Source organism: Argiope bruennichi, chromosome X1, assembly GCF_947563725.1.
Source record: "Argiope bruennichi chromosome X1, qqArgBrue1.1, whole genome shotgun sequence".
In the NCBI taxonomy this organism is placed as follows: domain Eukaryota; kingdom Metazoa; phylum Arthropoda; class Arachnida; order Araneae; family Araneidae; genus Argiope; species Argiope bruennichi.
The window spans coordinates 107,270,391-107,288,466 of record NC_079162.1 but is presented as its reverse complement, the minus strand read 5'-3'; the positions used below and the strand labels follow the sequence as shown (position 1 = coordinate 107,288,466).

The window sequence follows — 18,076 nt, the reverse complement described above, 5'->3', positions numbered from 1 at the left end:
TTCTGAAAAACTTAATTGCTATCCAGTATTTGTGCTTAATAGTTGAAGAAGAGGACAGCTAAGATTCCTCTACCAAGTGTTGAAATTACGATACAATGAAATGCATTAAAATTAATAAATAAATTTAAATTATACTTTAGTTTCAATCATATTAAGTACATTGATCAGAATGGAAATCTAAGCAAGACAGATCATTTCCTAGATAAAATAACAAGCTATAGATAAATTATCAAAATTGAAAGCAAAAAGTATCCAACAGAGGTCTACTAAAATTACGGCAAAGTTTTTCTCACTTGTGATAGTCTCTGAACCATCAGATTGTTTCTTAGTCGCACTTTCACAACCATTCTGGCACACGTTTTCCGATTCAAGCTTTGTTTGTGGCTTATTTATTCCATTAACTCCAACATGCTGAGAGTCCGCTTCAGTAGTTTTATCCAAATGAAGTTCAGATTTATTTGCAATGCAAACAGATGAATTATTTTCGCATTTTTTGGCCAATTTATACTTTTTTTTGCAAAAGCAATTACAGGGAAGAAATGAAATAATAGTACTCAGCAAAGCGCTTCCAGTCATTTAGAAAAACTTAGTTTCAGCTCCAAAATTTCACAGCTGACAAGCAGATTCAGCCAATTCCTTTTACTTAAAACCGAAAAAGATATAAGTAAATTTCTGATACGGACAGGAAACATATGCAAGCTGTTGAGAGCGATAATAAAAAGGAGATAGCAAATGAAACGTTCACTTCAGGAAACATGGTACTTGAGAAAACTGGCATTCTTCGGAAGTAAACAAGAGGTAAAAATAAATTCCACATTACAAAAGAAGAAACTATATATAATAGACACCTATTACTGATGAGAAAATTAAGCTAATTAAGCACTTAAGCTTCGTCTTAATACATTGGCTGTTGCTCATGCCATCTGACTCATGGATATTATTCACACGTGCTATTTAATTAAATAACCCATTATCTACTGTCAATAAGGTCTTAAGGGTAAGGACAGATAAAATAGATTAAGAGGTCTGTAATTAGAGAAAAGATCCTAATCAAAAATGTGAATCATGACAGTAATCTTGTTCATAAAGCTTAATACCATATTTCATTACTATGACAAGTTAAATTTCTTTTTTAATTTCATATAAAAATTATTTGATTAAATTATAATTATACAGTTTCTGCAAACATCTGTTCAAATTCTATAAGTTTTTTTCTACATATACAAGCTTTATCACATAACCACCCTGAAAGTAGAAATCAATCTGTACCATCTTTTATTACTATACTTTCATCAATAACATTTAAAATGTACTTCTTCTGGATCTACAGTTTGCATCCTAAACAAATATAAGCAGATGTATACATGAAGAAAGAAAGTGATAAGTGGAAAGTGAATAAACAGATATGGGAATATCTGCATAAAAGTAAGAAAACAAACGAGCAACTTGTTTCCAATTTGTAAATAGAGATAAGAATGCCTTATCATTTGTGCATACGTGAGAAATACAGTTAATATGATAACAAATACTTTGGATTATAAAAAAAAGCCAAAAATGCTTTTATCCTCTTAAAAAATATGAAATAAAATAATCGATTCAGAAATTTTCGATGTGATGGTACTTATTTATAGTCCAGTTAAATTGTACTTTGACATGAAAAACAGCATTTTTATAGGTATAAGTTGTTGAGTTGGATATCCAAAACAGCCTTCTAAATTCACATCCGGATATTTTACTGGATAAAGATGGTAGTGGGGGTTGTCAAACATCTGTTTTTCTCATTTAAATAGAAACTATTAATTTAAGATTAATAAAGTTGTATCTATTAAAAATACCTATAAAATAAGATGCCGAAAGTTATAATAGCTTAACTAGGAAAAAAGCAAATTTTTAAAAATGCAAAACGGGGAGAATATTTTCGATTTTTTAAAGATTTATTATTTGAACGAAATTTTAAAAATTCAACTTAAATACGCGTTACAAATAAAGGAATAACTGGTAAAATTTTCAGATCGATAACAGCATTGTTCTTTTTTTTTTTTTTTTTGAAAATTTCGAAATTTGTTGTGAAAAATCATGTTGTCGGAAAATGCTTGTAAGTACTGTTCGATCAATCTGAAATCGCGAACCGAAAAATAATTCTTTTCTAAAAGTTGTTCCTTGATTTCAAATAATATTTAATACTTTCCCATTTTCAAAAAAAAATTGGGAAAAATTGAATATAAATTTTACATTTTGTTTTAATTACTAAGAATGGATGCCTTTCCCGATGATCGTTATATTCGTAAACATTAATATTTAATACTTTAAACAATCGCTGCAGAGCAATATATATATATATATATATATATATATATATATATATATATATATATATATATATATATATATATATATATATATATCCCTTATTCAGTAACATATCCGGGTGAAACTTAGAGACCTGTTTTGGATAGCCAACGCAATTGCTTAAAACAATAAAACTGTTATGTATTTTTTCCATATTTTGATACTTTTCATGCCAATTCGAAATTAAGTATTATATAAACTCATAAAAATAAATGCAATTCTGCATTTGAGGAAGTAAAAAAAAAGAAGATTTAAATACCAAAAATGCTCATATTTATATTTTTTTCATATTTATACTGATATACCAAACAAACATAATTAAAGCCAATACTGATGGTGAATAGATACACATATTGGTGAAACTACCGCTTTTCAGAAAATATGCATTTTCAAAGATTGATAACAATAATTCTTCGTCCCTACTGTGATCAAGCGGAAGCTTTTAGAAAACGGCGGAAAGATGCAAACAACTCAAATTCCTTTTTTTTTTAAAAAAAGTCATAGATTTGAGGTTGCAAATAAATTCTAAATTTTGTTATAAGAATCGCAGTTTACCAATTTCAATTCCTTTTTCTTTGTTCCTAGATTTGGAAAATATAATGGACTGTATAACTAATAAAAGAAAAATATTCCTAACTTTTAATTTTATAACACTGAAAATTTAATAATCAATTCAGAACTGAAACGCAGCATATCAGTTACAATATATTTTGCAAAAATAGATTCCTAGTGAATATAAAGTCTAATTACAGTTTTACATTTTTAAAAAATACAGCGTATTATTACTAGCACATCTTAAAACTGTTTATCTTATTCTTTAAATGACGAAATAGGCAACTGTTAGATGTAAGGTTGTGAAAAGCAAAATACAACCGCACCTCTATATACCGTATTTGAAGTTTTCTGGAAAAAAATTCCATATACAGAAATACAAAATTCAATGTTTCTTTACTACCTAAATTAAACTATTTTTTTCTTTTTGCACATGTGTGTTAAAGAAAAAAAAAATCAACTATGAAAGAAATTTTTTAAAAATTACAAACAGGTATGGAATTTGAGAATTTACTTTTAATGTACTAACATTACATTTCCGATCATCAACAAAACTTTTAAAGATTTCAATAATGGAATCACAATTCTTCAAAATTGTTTACACGGCAGTATTCATTTTTTTTTTTTTTTTGTAATCTGTATTTTTCTTTCTCCTTTCTACATCTACATAAAGCTGAATGCATCTATCATGCTTTAAAGATTTCCATTAGCGATCATTTTAATTATATAAAATTCAAAGCTAAATTAATTTAAAGTAAAAATCTCGCACAAATTTAGGAAAAAAATTCGGAAAGCAGAAGCTAAAAACGTATGACTTACCGGCAAGAGTTTATTCCTACTTCATTAACAATCTTCTAGTTTTCTGCGAATTTCTATTGTAATACGAATCGGTAAAGCAGTCTTTTCGTTTTTTAATTTGATTGAAATGCCTTCATATAAACGAAACCCAAAGACTTTTGAGTGCAAAAGGTATAAATGAGAAAGGTTTTGTTCTGTGTGTAAAGATTCCATTCGATATAATTGTTTTTCTTATAAAAATCCAAGTATCCTGAAGAAGCTCGAATTATAGAGATTTTCGATATACGGAAGCTCAATATATGGGGGTTCGACAGTATGTATGATTGGTATATTTCTCATTGATATCCCACAATAATTTGCACTGTAAAACATTTATTCTATTCACAGCTTATATCATAGTAAACTTTTGAAAAATATATCACGAAGAAGAATCTCACGACTGACTTTCCATATAAATAGTACGAAAGCAAATATAATCTTTCCACAGCTATTATCAACTAACTGTCTATTTTTACAAGATGGTTTCATACATTTAAATCCATATTACACAGTCCACAAATTGTTGCTATAAAACAGATACTTTCCAACTTAAAAGTAAATTTCAATAAAAGATAATTAAAACTAAAGTAATTTTATGTTTATTATATTTAATTAAACAACTCTATTCTAACAATTTTAAATGAACGAAGTTAAAGTGAGAAAAGAGAAATACACAATCAACAAGTAAAATTAAAGTAGAACATACATGGCAAAAATTGCTTTTATTATACATGTTGATATCTTTTGTTTGCATAAGATAATTTATTTATTAAGATCCATATTTTTAAAGTGTAAGTACAACAAAAATTGGCAATTTCAAATAAATAAACAATAAATAAGGATTTTCCAATTCATTAACAGATTTTACGATGGTCATCTAAAAAGTACATCTATTCCATAATATGAAAATGGTAGATGTGAAATAAAATATGTTTAACATACCGAGGGGTAAAAAAAATGATTTTATCCAAACATTCTTCATCATCGAAAAATCAATAACGTAAAGAATGATTGTAAGCTGATTATTAATATCCCGGCTTAAAAAAAGCTAAATTGTTTTAAATTACGCATTTGCCGAGTGTTTACTACGTTGACACATTTACAATTTTGCGTATATCCGTACTATAAATTAGAAAATATACGCATTTACGCATAAATGAGCCATTTCAGATGGCGTGTTACATCAATTAATTTGAGATACATTTTGACATAAACACAACTCCCAACAAAATTCGGATTTGTATTGAAGTGACATTAAATTTTATTTCTTGCATGGTGAGTTCATTTCGACTTACATCTGCAGACGTTTATCACGATCCGTGGACCATCTTAATTTTCTAAACATTTATTTATGAAAGGAAAATGAAAATGGCAAGAACTTATTGCACTTAACAACACAAAATATTCATAATTATTTCTACTGTCTTCTGCAACGTTAATTTCGGATTATTTAGTTAGATTATGCTCAGGAGCTCTACTATGAGCAGGCTTCGTAATTTTGTAGCAAGGCTAGATGACGAAGATGACCTTTTCAAAGTTTCACAGCACACCCGCGGGAGAATGTTCGACACTCGTCAGAAGAACACCAGGACTGTATACGCGGCAAACCGAGTTTCTAACTCAAGATCCTGGGTCAGAAGCCTATTTTCAGGGCTAAGAAACCCTATTTCTGGCTAGAAAATGGATAGAAATTTTGCACGTATATAACATAGTGGAACTCTAATTATTCGAATATGAATTGCCACTTATCTGAATCGCTTTTGGAAGATAAAAGGAACATTACAAAATTATAGTGGAAGTGCGGTCAGTGATTTTGATACATTCTTTCCCAACAGAAGGAGACTGCTTAACAACTTTAACAGGATGCACATACATATATATAGTATTGATCACACGTAATTTCAAAACGTATGTGTGATGAACCTCCAAACATAATTTAATTAGTGGCTGGTTTCTCTTTGGTAGGTTTGATAAATAATTTCTTTCTTTTTTTTTTTTTTAAATGTAAATCTTAGAATATTTGCAGTTTTTTGAAGTTCTTGTTTGTTAAATTTAATTTCATGAATTAAATAGTTCTTCTACGTCTGAGAGCTCTTTTTACTTATTTTCCGAGCTTTATTGAATAATCCGATTTTCCTCATATCCAAATTGACACGATCCTCGTTTAATTCGGATAACTAGAGTTCTGCAGTATTTATAAAATATTTATCACTTATTTATAAAAAATGCAAAGCAACCGTGTAAAACATTATATAAACTTACTCAAGTTAATTTTTCTGAATAAGAAAATAAGTACTTAAGGTACTTAAGTAATTATTTCATTTAATGCTCAAGAAACTGTGATTAGGATTTGGTAACCCTCCATGTTAATGTTATTAGAGGATGTGAATGTTAGAAATTTTTTGTCAATGACGGTAGCAAAGAAAACGGTATGCATTAAGATTCTTTTGATATTTTCACTGATTTTTTTATGTACATTATGTAAACGGAATACAAATTATCTTTGAAAAATAATTAAGCATTCAACAGCCCGCTTTCGAGCGATATTTTTAAATATAAAACAGTGTTGAAATTGTTAAAAATAGATTCCCTCCCAAAAATCAATACCGTGGCTTATGATTTTTGATAAGCTATATAGAATCAAAAGAATAATATGTCAAGCATTTTAAACAGTATTTAAGCTCTTTTCTTTTCAATTCTCATGAAAACCTATTTTATAATAGTTACATAACACACTTTAATAAGAAAACTTTACTTACTAAATACACTTTAATGTAAAAGTAGCTTTCCTACATTATTTCATACTCAGTAGCAACTGACTATTAAATATAAGATATACAATGAAAATGCAAGATTTAATGGTTTTATAAAAATGAATTATTTTAATTTAATCATTTTTATATAATTATGTCAAATATGATGAGTTAATTTTATGCACACATTTTATGACATTAATAAAATGCACAAGAAAATTTAATATTTGAAAACAGCATGCACATCTTACAACATTAATGCATTACACTGCAAACTTTATGAATTAAAAAAGAAAATTATAAGTTTTTTTCCAAAACAAAAGGTATTATATGGTTCACATGAGAATAAATTTCTGGTCAACAAACTAAATATTTCAAAATGGTAAAAATGCTGCAAATGTTAAAGCTCCAATATGAAAGAACTTTTAAGAAAATACTTTTATAATGCTTTAAAATATAAAAGATGGTATATGAAAGTATAATTTTTTACTACATTTGATTTTTCAGTTAGCTCTTTATACAAGCGTATACTAATCATCCATCTCTATTCTGACATGAAACTTTGAAATTAACAATTAGAGAAAGTAAAATGAATTTTTGGCTGTGACAAGAAGAAACAACTTAATATTACACTGAGAAATATTATACTAAGCATTGCTAAAAAAAAGCATATATCAAATTTTTCAAAAGTTCAAAAATTGCCATGTTTTTACTTCACAACAGTAGCATTAAGTACTAATCATAATTCATATATTGAATGTTCATTATTATGAAAGATCTAGTGTCTCCAAGAGAAAATAGACAAGCATTTTACTGTACCAATTATATCTATATACACAAAGGAAATAAGAATTATGTCACTTTTCATACATTTGTAAAGGACTCAAAATGGTATTCAATATAAGAAATTTAGGTGGCCATAACAAACTTATTGAATGCCAAATTCAAACGAAATAATATGAAATCATTCCGTTAACAAGTCATACATCAGATTTAAATTTTTTCCATTAGGGTTAAATATGTTCCAAAACCCATATGTTGCAGTTTATCTTCAAATTACGAGAAATATAACACTTTCATCAATTTAGTTTTCTTTTACTAGCATAAATGAAGATATTAATTTCCCTATGCAGTAATATGAGGGAAAAAATTAATTGAATGCTAGAAAATAAATATTTAAAAAATATTTAATGATTTAATTTTTAAAAAATTTGATTTAGCGTAACTTTAAAACTGCCATTCTATTTACCAGTGAAATGTCTTAAAAAGTTAATCATTTTCCTATATGTAAAAGGATATTAATACCTTACAGGTTGACCATTAGATTTGTTTTATTTACAGTGCCAAATTGAAGAAAAGTATAAAACACACCAGTTGTTGGACCCATGTTTTTCATAAATTGACTTCATTAGTTTTAATCACGACTAAAAATTGATTTATTAAATGATGGAAGTTTTCACAAATCATTCTGTCAGCACTATAGTAAAGAGACAAAAACAATAAATAATAACAAATTTCTTTATCAAAATGCAATTTGTAACCAATCTATACAACTTATTCTAAGTAATTGGAAGAATGAAAATCTAATTAATAGCATTTAAAACTGTAGAACTATTAAGGGAAATAAAATTTACTTTATGAAATATATATACTTGTTTCAAATGCATTAATTAGGCAAAAAATGTATGTAACAGTATGGTCCATTCCATTCTTTAACATTCTACCCCATCTGACGTAAAAAAAAAAATTTATGAGTTCATAATGTGAATTTAGATTATCCCTTTTAACTCACCAGAACTTACACACAATTAGCTTTATTACTAAAACATTATTCATTGTAACATAAGCACTACTATTGATTAAAATTAATTTAATTACAAATTAATTAAATGCTATAAACCTGGAAAAGGATAGATTTATAGGAATGTAACTAATAGTGTAAATTTTTCCAAAATATACAGATTTCTTGAAAACAAGATGCCTGAAAAGATTTTACATAAATTGTTTATGTTGCTATCACTTTAAAATGAATTTAACTGTAACACTGTATCCCATCTAATAATGTGCCCCACCTTCCCTATTTCAGCACAAAAAATTTTATAAGTTGAATTTTATAAATGTTTCTTATAGTACTCTTTCAAGAACATTAAATAAAATCCTCTTTTTTTCCCATCATTGCATTGGAGTCTAATTTTCCTTAGCATCATGTACATTTACCTTAAATTACTGTTTAAGTCATCAATTTTCTTCTGCTATATGCAATCACTAACTTTTTGTCTTTAACCATAAAAGGTCGGCTGTTATTTCTCGACAAAACTCTAGATAAGAAATTTCATTATCTTTTCTAAGTATTGCAGTATGTAACAGCCATTCAGGACCAACAGCAATATTTAATGCATTTGCAAATAAATTCCACCATCATTTCTTAGCATGAAGTTGTGATAGTGGATGCTCATTATTTAATCAACCCAACCCATATAGGAATCAACCAAACCCATATCAGAATTATATTTATGAATTAAATTTAATTTTCTTTATAAATGAAAATATCTTTTAGTTAACTAATTGGAAGAAATTAAAATAAAAAAATGGAAGAAACAGTCAAAACAGAATTAATTCATTTATCTAGTGGTGCATAAATATTAACCCATCAAATTTGTAATCACATGTTCAAGATTACAAACAAAATATCAGATTTTTTCTTCAAAATTATGGGATTTCCTTTTTTACAATAGAAAATGATCCCTTTTTATTAAACAGAAGAAAATCTCCTTTCCTTTTCATTTTCTATAGAAACTCATAATATGAGAAATTCTTCCTTTCACAGAATAATGACAACTGGCTAACATTTTCAAATAGGAACATAGGAGTTAATAAATTGTATCAATGGTGTCTCTTATTTATCTGTCAAGCAGTAATAATGCAGACCTTTTTATCTATCTGTATACATTTTTTGAAATTTTGCATCTTTTTACAACTTTAAAAGAATTGAACAGATTTTTTTTGTACTATTTAAAACTAAAAAATTTAAAAAAATTATGAATCACAGTATATTGCACTTTTTATATCTGAAAAATGATTTATCCATAGATAAATGAGACTTTCATTTAAAAAACCACATTTTCAGATAAATATAAATGAAATTTTATTTTTAAATAAATTGTAAATTGGATATTCTCAAATAGAACAGCTGATATATAAATGATTAATACACAATTCTGCTAATTTCTTTTGCACAAAAAGACAAATTGTAACATAATGTTTCAAATCAAAAATAATTATGAATATGCCTATTTTAAAACAATCAATTCAGAACTTTGTTAATTTTAATGAAATTAAGTAGAATAATTCTGAGTAAACTTGGTGTGCAGGAATGATATGATTTAAATAAATTCCAGGATATAGTATTTCCTTTAAAGCAGCAGGACATCTAAATCATTGATACATGTTTCATGATTTATAATGAAATCAGAAAAGAAAGTTACTTCAATCAAATGAAAAAAAATTATAAAATTCTTTCTTTATAAAATGTTTGAACACTTGAATCCATTATACTAAAAATATTGCAATAAATATAGGCAAATAATTTAAAATAAATGAATTAAATATTTTTTATAAAAATAAACAAATGATTTTTTTAAAAAAAGAAATGTCTTATTAAGTGTAAAATTTTAGTCAAATATTCAGCTAATTATTATAAGCTACAAACAAAATTTTAAAAAATAAAATGTATTAAAATAAATTTCATTAGTAATTAAGATTTTTAAAAAGTTTAAAAAATATCCTATTATTTATCAGTTTAAATCAGAGACAGCAATAAGAAAACAACTAATCTAGTAAATCAGGATTTCAAAATTGATTTCTCTATATATAATATTGTAAAATCAAATTTAGTTATATAGTAGGCTTTCCCCATTAAGATAAGAAAAATTTCAAATGTATGAACTCAAAAAAAAAATTTTTTTTTGATTATTTCAGATAAAAATTTTAAGTGCATTAAAATATATATATATATATACCAGCAACTTTTATATAAAAAAAAAAAGATTGAAACACAAGTAATATTTACTAAGCAGCAATGAAATAGAAATGCTTTAAAATTAATAAATACCTCGAAGTAGTGTCAGCTTTCTCAGGACACCTGAGGTAGAAAAAAAGGATGAACGGCTCCGATGATTACCACCAGGAGTTACAGACAATTTATTGCGTAAACTAAGAGGCAATGTACTGGACTTTGAAGATGATGCATCACACACTGCATCTGGAATATTACTGGAACTCAGCGACATCTTTGTGGCTGTTGTTCCTTTATGTGTGGAACTAGATTCCTCCTCTTCAGGAATAGTTTCAGTAGATGTTAAAGATCTATGTTTAGTCAATGATGCAGATGAAGTTTGACTTGTTGAATCATCAAAACTCAAAAAACTGTCTTCTGAAGACTTAAATGAATAATAGCCAGTATCTCGAAATCCACTTTTATTATTTGTGTTTTCCAATTCTGAAATGTTACCTACAGATTTAGTTCCTATAACTTTGTTAACTTTATTTTCAGCACGATAATTAGCAACTAGTAGGTCATTTTCACTAGATGCTTTTTCTTTTGGGTTTATGACTTTAGGTAAAGGTGCAATTATACTAGGGGAATCATCTACTTCAATATCTTTTTCACTTACATGAATAGGAGTATCATTACTTAGATCACCATCACTCAAAGAAATTTTATCAGCAGATGAATCTAAGATATTCACAATCTGATAGTCTAATTTTTGTTCCAAATATTTTGAATCAATATTGCTACTTAAAATTTTATGTATAGCAGATGACAGAGGATAAGTGTTATGAGAAATTATTTTTACTGATGTTATATTATAGTTTTCTTCATTTTTCATGCTTTTATTAACATTGGAATTATATGTTGTAATATCACAGCTCTCTCTTGCCTTTAAATCAGGATTAAAACATGCAAGCTTTCGACTCCTGCACACAGGAAGTTCTGTATTTTTAATATCAGATTTGGAAGGTCGTGGTAAAATAACATTTATTCTTGTTTCATTCACTTTATATTCAGTTTCTGTTTCATCACCTAGGAAAGCATCTTTATACCTGGCAATCCTCTCCTCTATTGTAATAGGTAAGAGACTTTCTAATTTACTTGCTGCTCCTGATAATAAGGAAGAACGAACATCAGATGTTGAAGAAATAATATCACATGAATCAGAAGAATTAGAAATGGTAAATGTTTCATTTAAAGGAGAATCTATGTTTCGTGGGGATTCATTTTTTTCAAGTCCATTTGCATCTAGATCATATGAAAATTTAGCTGAAGATATCACATCTTGATGACTTCCATTACTTTCAAGAAGGGCATAAAGCTCATCCATTTCATGAGAGATTTCTGACTCAGTAGGTGTTCGATCAGAATCATCATAACTGGGTATACTTATGCTGGCAGATATTGTTGTTTCAGAACCTGATTCAGATGGAGTTTTGCTTTTAGGATGATCTCTCTTTTCATCATTTAAGGGAGGGCTATCAGAATCAGATCGATCTTGGCTAACATCACTATCCACTTGCATAATAGATGAAACATTTGATGTTAATGTTCTTAATAATGGTGAATTATTATGACTAGCATTAACAGTTTGCATTAGAGAAACTATCTGGTCTGTTATGTATTGTTTTGCAGAGTGGTCTTCTGAATTTGAACAGTACTCATCAGATGCAGCTGTACCTTCTTTAGCATCAGCAATCTTTTTCAGTGATGCCATTAGCTGCTTGCATATAAATAATGTTTCTTCTGAAACAACTGCATCAGGCACTTGAGGCATTTCAGATAAATTATTTTCTACAGATGGATTTTCATTATTTCCCGAGCTAGAGCCAGACTCATTTTGAGAAGGAAGATCCAGAACAGTCCGATTTTCAGGTACTTCTCTAGCATTGATATCCTCCTCAGAAGTGGAATCTTCAGCTGATTCTAATGTATCACTACCATAATCACTATTATTGCTTCCAATAGTACTACTACAACTACTACTAGGATCACCAGTAGATAATGATGCAGGTGAAACAGTCAGCATCAAACGAGCTATTTCAGATTCTAATATTTTAAGCATTGGAGAAACATCTTTTACTTCAGGATATACCTCAGGTTTCACATCAGAGTTATTAGTAATGTGCTGCATCAGGTGACTCATTATATATTTTGCATCGTCATCAGAAACAGAATCAGTACTTTTATTTTGTTTTGTATCTGATGTTGAGGCTTCAGATTCATAAGCTGCTCTGAAAGGTGGGTTATTGATAATATTTTCTTTCTTTGTAAATGACTGTTTATGTGTTTCAAAACTGGAAGAGCAGCATTTGAAAGTATTTGAAATTGAATCAGGAGTAGGTAATGATTTTGAATAGATGCCTGATTTCTCAGTTGATGAAGAACTTAATTTGCTTAACTTCTCTGAACTTGCTTTACTGTTATTTAACTGATTCTTTAAATCATCTTTAACATGAGCAATAGATATTTCATCATCACTGCTGATACCTCCACTTTCATCAGTCATATCATCTTCAGGATAAGACACTTCACCTTCTAATAAACCAGACTTGAAATATTTTTCTAATCGAGAAGTAGCTAGGACAGCATATGATGGTGAACTTTTTCCATTTTTTGCATGGCTAATAATGGTATTATCAGCAACAGACTTTCGAAACATTTTTCTTGGGCTCTTGGAAGATGATAATTGGGTTTTATCAAAATATTCAAAATCTGAATTAGCTCTACTTGTTGGCCCAGAGCTTCTTGAACTCCTTTCACTTTCCTCACAACTTTCTTCAACAATGGTATGCAGTCTGTATGAAAGTGGATGATTATAATAACGAAAAGCAGAAGATGGGGCAATATAAGTAGCTTCATCAGATGATGTGGAAGTGTCACTAAGAATGACTTCTTCTCCATCACTACCATTATCACTGGACTCTGATGAGCAAATATTTTCACTAAAAGATGCTTTGTAGGAACTTGACGGAGACAGTTCATTAGAGTTATCACTGCATTCTCTAGACTCCACTTCATTTATTTTATTTTCTATGAATGATAAAGATGACACAGGATGGAAAGCTGATAAATCAGTCTGTTGAAAAGGTTGAAAATGTTTTGATATTGAAAATGCATTTTGAATGGGATTAATTTCTTTTAAATTTGAATATGATGATTTTTTATCAGTACTGCTAGAGTCATCATGAAATAAGCTTTGTAATGTTTTTCTTGTAATTTCTTTACCACTATTATAAGAATTTTCAGGACTTACTTCTGCACTGTTAACACCAATAAATTTACTAGAGCTTGTAGTATCACAGAATGATTCTTTAACATTTACACCAAATAATTCCTCATTTGCATGAAGAATTTTTTCTTTGATTGCAACACTTCTGATCCTTTTATATGCTTCACCTTCTATCACAGTATCCTGAGAATCAGTATCTGATTCGAGCTTGTCCAATTCATCTCCACTAGATAAAATTTCTCCTTCATCTCCAAGAGATCTAGTTGCATCAACAACTGATGGAGATGAAGGCACATCACATGGCTTATTGCAATGACAATCAACTCTTTCAAAAGTTTCTGAACAATTATAAATTACAGATGAAAAACTTTTAGACAATTCATTCTTACAAATTAAAGTTGATTCAGTAGAAAATTCTTCCAAAAAAATATTTTTTACACAAGTTAAAATATCAGAATCAAATTTTTTTAATGATTCTTGGACTTCCTGCACATCCCGATTAAAACAAATTTCTGAAGAGCTGCTCGATGTTCTATTTTTATCACATTCAGGTAAATTCAAAGACGGATAAAGTTTGTTTACATTTTCGTAACTCGCACCAACAGATGATTTCTCCGCGCCATCAGTGGCGGTTTGTGTACCTGTTTCTGAAGCATCACCCAATGGGGATGCACCATGCACAGAAGATAAAAGTTCAGCACACTGTGGGATGTTTTGAACAGATGATTCCTCATCTTCGAGCTGCATAGCATCAACTCCCTTTCTAGTTTCATCCAGGCAAAATTTGTTAGCATAATCAGTTTTAACTAACGTAGAAATAACTGTATCTTCCGATTTTAAAGCTATCATACGTGCCACTCCGCTCGCATGTGGAGACCGCTGAAACAATAAACACGGATCTGATCTGGTCAGGCGCAGGAGATAATCAGCTTCCGGTTTAGAAGCAACAGGTGGGGCATGATAAAAAAAGGCGTTTACTATGCTCGCTATACCACCATGTTTGGCGGAGCTTGAAACTCCGGTAATAGCAACCCACCCTATGAGAGTAGTGAGATCGGCCACATCTAGTACCTCACGTCCACACTCCAATGCCCTGAGGTTAAGGTCTATGACTCGCCGCGTCGCTACAGCAATAGAACAGCGCTGTTTCCCCCAACCTGTTGCAGACTTGTCATTACCACGGTTAGTTGGATCACCGGAGGAAGGGGGGGAAGAAAAGTAATGAAACGCGTTGGCGTCACCTGGATGTAGCAAGTTCCCCACCTTCCCGTAACAATCATGCCGCCAACCAGGGTTGCAGAACTGTAGAGAGTAAAACTTGCCGCCAAATCGCTCCGCGCTACAATTATTTCTTAAAAAAAGAGTATCACAGTTCAAAAAATGAACTACATTGTAAGTCGTGGGAAGGAATTGATTTTCAAAATTTTGATTCCATAGCTCTGAAATGGCGTTTTTTGTAGGAAAGTAATTACTTACATTTTTATAAATATTTGCGAGCGACGTCTCAGAAGTTACAATAAAGTGTTTTCCAGAGTGTTTCGCTGATAATTGTAATCTGTTTGAAGATAACAATTGTTGTGATGTTATTGCTTTTGAAAATGGAAAACAGTCAGATGTTCGTTCAAAAAATAAGTTCAGTTTTTTCGCATTTTTTGTGCTACATTTTCCTTCTATCAGTGATATCCTTTCATTAACTATTTTACTTTGGTCGGAGTTGAAATTGTTAATTTTGAAACTAAATACGATATTTTTAATCTCCGTCGAAATTTGCGGAAATTGAATCCAGTTCAGATTAGAAGCACAGTAATCTAATGATATTTTGGGCTTGAAAATATTATAACTACTGTAAAGAAATTCACGCTGAAAATTATTCAACATCAATTCTAAAAGATTTGCATACTGAAAATTTATTAAAGGATTCTGAATAACTAAATGAAAAAAGCGACAGACATCTTTATTTAAAAGAGATATATCCATTGTTTCTCTTTTGAATCTATCAGTCAATGCTAAGAAAGAACTGTCATCCTGCAGTTCATCATATCGTAACGTTGTTAAGTAGATACTGTCTGTTATGTCTAAATCAATTGAAATCATCTGGCTAAAATGTTTGCTTACATGTTCAATTTCCACAGATGGGGAAAGAATCGGACATTTTGTTAAATAACGAACATTTTCCAGTTTATCTTTATGATACGGTAAAAAATTTAAGGAACTGAAGTAAATCATCATTTCATAAAAATTGAATGGTGAATTATTTCGGTGAAATTTGTTTATTTCCATTTTCTGATCATGATCTACACCGATCGAGTCTATTGACCTACATTTAGATTTCTCAACTATTAAAGAGCAGGTTTGTTTTTGTTTGTTGTCCCATTTTTTATCGTCATGTAAATTATGAATAAAAAAGTTACTCGCTTCGTTGACCTGAATTAAATTTTCGTATCTATTTAATGTGAAATCCGAACCACCGCTATCGATGGATTCTAACTCCCAATCAGAGTCTTCGAAATAAAAATTGCTGTGGTTCGTTTTTAGAGAAGAGTTAGATGTTAATTGAGAATCATTGTGAAATGCAAAATTATGATGAATGCTGTGGTTAGAAAAATCAGAAGAACTGTCTTCGGAATCTGAAGATGAGCTGACATAAACTAATTTGTAATCATTCGGAAGTATATTTATTAGACTGAAACCTCGTGATTCACATGGTTGTTCTTCTAAGTACCATAACCAGTCTTCCAACGCATGGCATTTCCATGGCCAAGTTTGGAGCCAATTATGAGAGAAAGTTCTTCGATTAGGTAAAGATAAGCTGCGGAATAACATATTGGGAGATTCAAATCGATTTTGTACATTTGCTGATTTGAATTTGAAATGTTTTCTCTTATTACATGGAGGATGAATAGTACCATATTCTTTTTCAAATGATTTATCTACAGATGTCCACTTTGGATATTCTTGTTCTTGACTTTCTTTCTTTGTAGGCTTTCGTACTTTAGAACGACGAAAATCCTTTTTATGATGCATTTTTTGTTCTTTAAAGGACGAGAGAAATTTTTCTTCACCATCCGGATCTCCTTCTTGTGGAGGTAAGTTGATTTCCTTGATCGTCTTCCTACCATCACAAAGGGCCTCAGAGTTACTAGGCAAAGATTTACCGGCGCATGCTTCAGTACGTATTGGAGAATTAGTAAATGTTATCATGCTTTTGTTATTAAGTTTTTGTTTAAGACCAAAACCAATAGTTTGCGCTTTCATTGAACCATAGTTAGCAATAGTAGCATTTGAATGCATTAGTTTACATTTAGAATTAGACTGACAGAAAGAATTAGAAAGGTTATAAAAGAGAGAATTATTGAGGCCCGAATGTGGTGTAACTGGATTCATGTCTATAGATAGAAAAAAAAATATTTAAACATTAAAATAGCTTCAACTACGGAAAAAGAATTGTGCTAATAAAGAAATAACGTACAAACAGATACTTATATCATGACCTGTAAAATTTTATTATGCATATAATAACTTCCATAAATATTGTGAATTTTAAGAACTATATTGTAATAAAGAAGAAGAAAAAAAAAAGATTGACATAGAACATTTTGCATGTACTCCCAAATAAAAGTAATTTATATATATATATATATATATATATATATATATATATATATATATATTGGTACCATCTTCAATTTAAATAATGAATAAATTTAATATAATTAGTTAAAATCTATGAACATAAAATTCCCGCGAAATAACGAAGCTGAAAAATAAAAAAATAAATATTATTTTACTTTCTCGAAAAATATATTACAGATATTGTATGTGCATTTGTTTATATACAATAAAACACAGAATTGTAAGGAAAATGTTTACTCAAAATATCTGGAAATATGCACAAAATTTTACTATCAAATGCCGGAAATAAATGTTTAAATAATTATGAAAAAGAAAAATTCCTATGTAGGAACTGTTTAAGATATTAAAAAAAAATTGTTCTAAATCGATGAAACATATAACTGAATGAGGTATCTTACTTTATGATGAAAAGGAAAATTTAAATTTAAATATATAAATTGGAGGGAGTGAAAAGTCGTTTATAGTTATAATTAATTAAAGGCGATTTTATAAAACAGGAATTTATTACAGAATTTTTTAAATGTATTCTGAAAATAATATTTTGTTTCGAGACACTGCGTAAATGTATTTAGCACAGGCCTATTAAGCATATTTCAGTTTTTAAAAGCAAATTAATTTGTATTCACTTCAAAATATTAGTTTAAATAGATAAAAATAGAAATAAATTGA

General features: G+C 29.1%; 1 protein-coding gene across 1 annotated transcript in view; it reads right to left on the bottom strand.

Annotated features, from left to right (window-relative positions):
* Positions 1-18,076, bottom strand: part of LOC129959348 (uncharacterized) — a 124,217-nt gene that overhangs the window by 19,736 nt on the left and 86,405 nt on the right. The window contains exon 6 of the mRNA XM_056072168.1: positions 10,603-17,160. Within this exon, the coding sequence (XP_055928143.1) occupies positions 10,603-17,160 (6,558 nt within the window). The remainder of the gene's footprint in view (positions 1-10,602; positions 17,161-18,076) is intronic.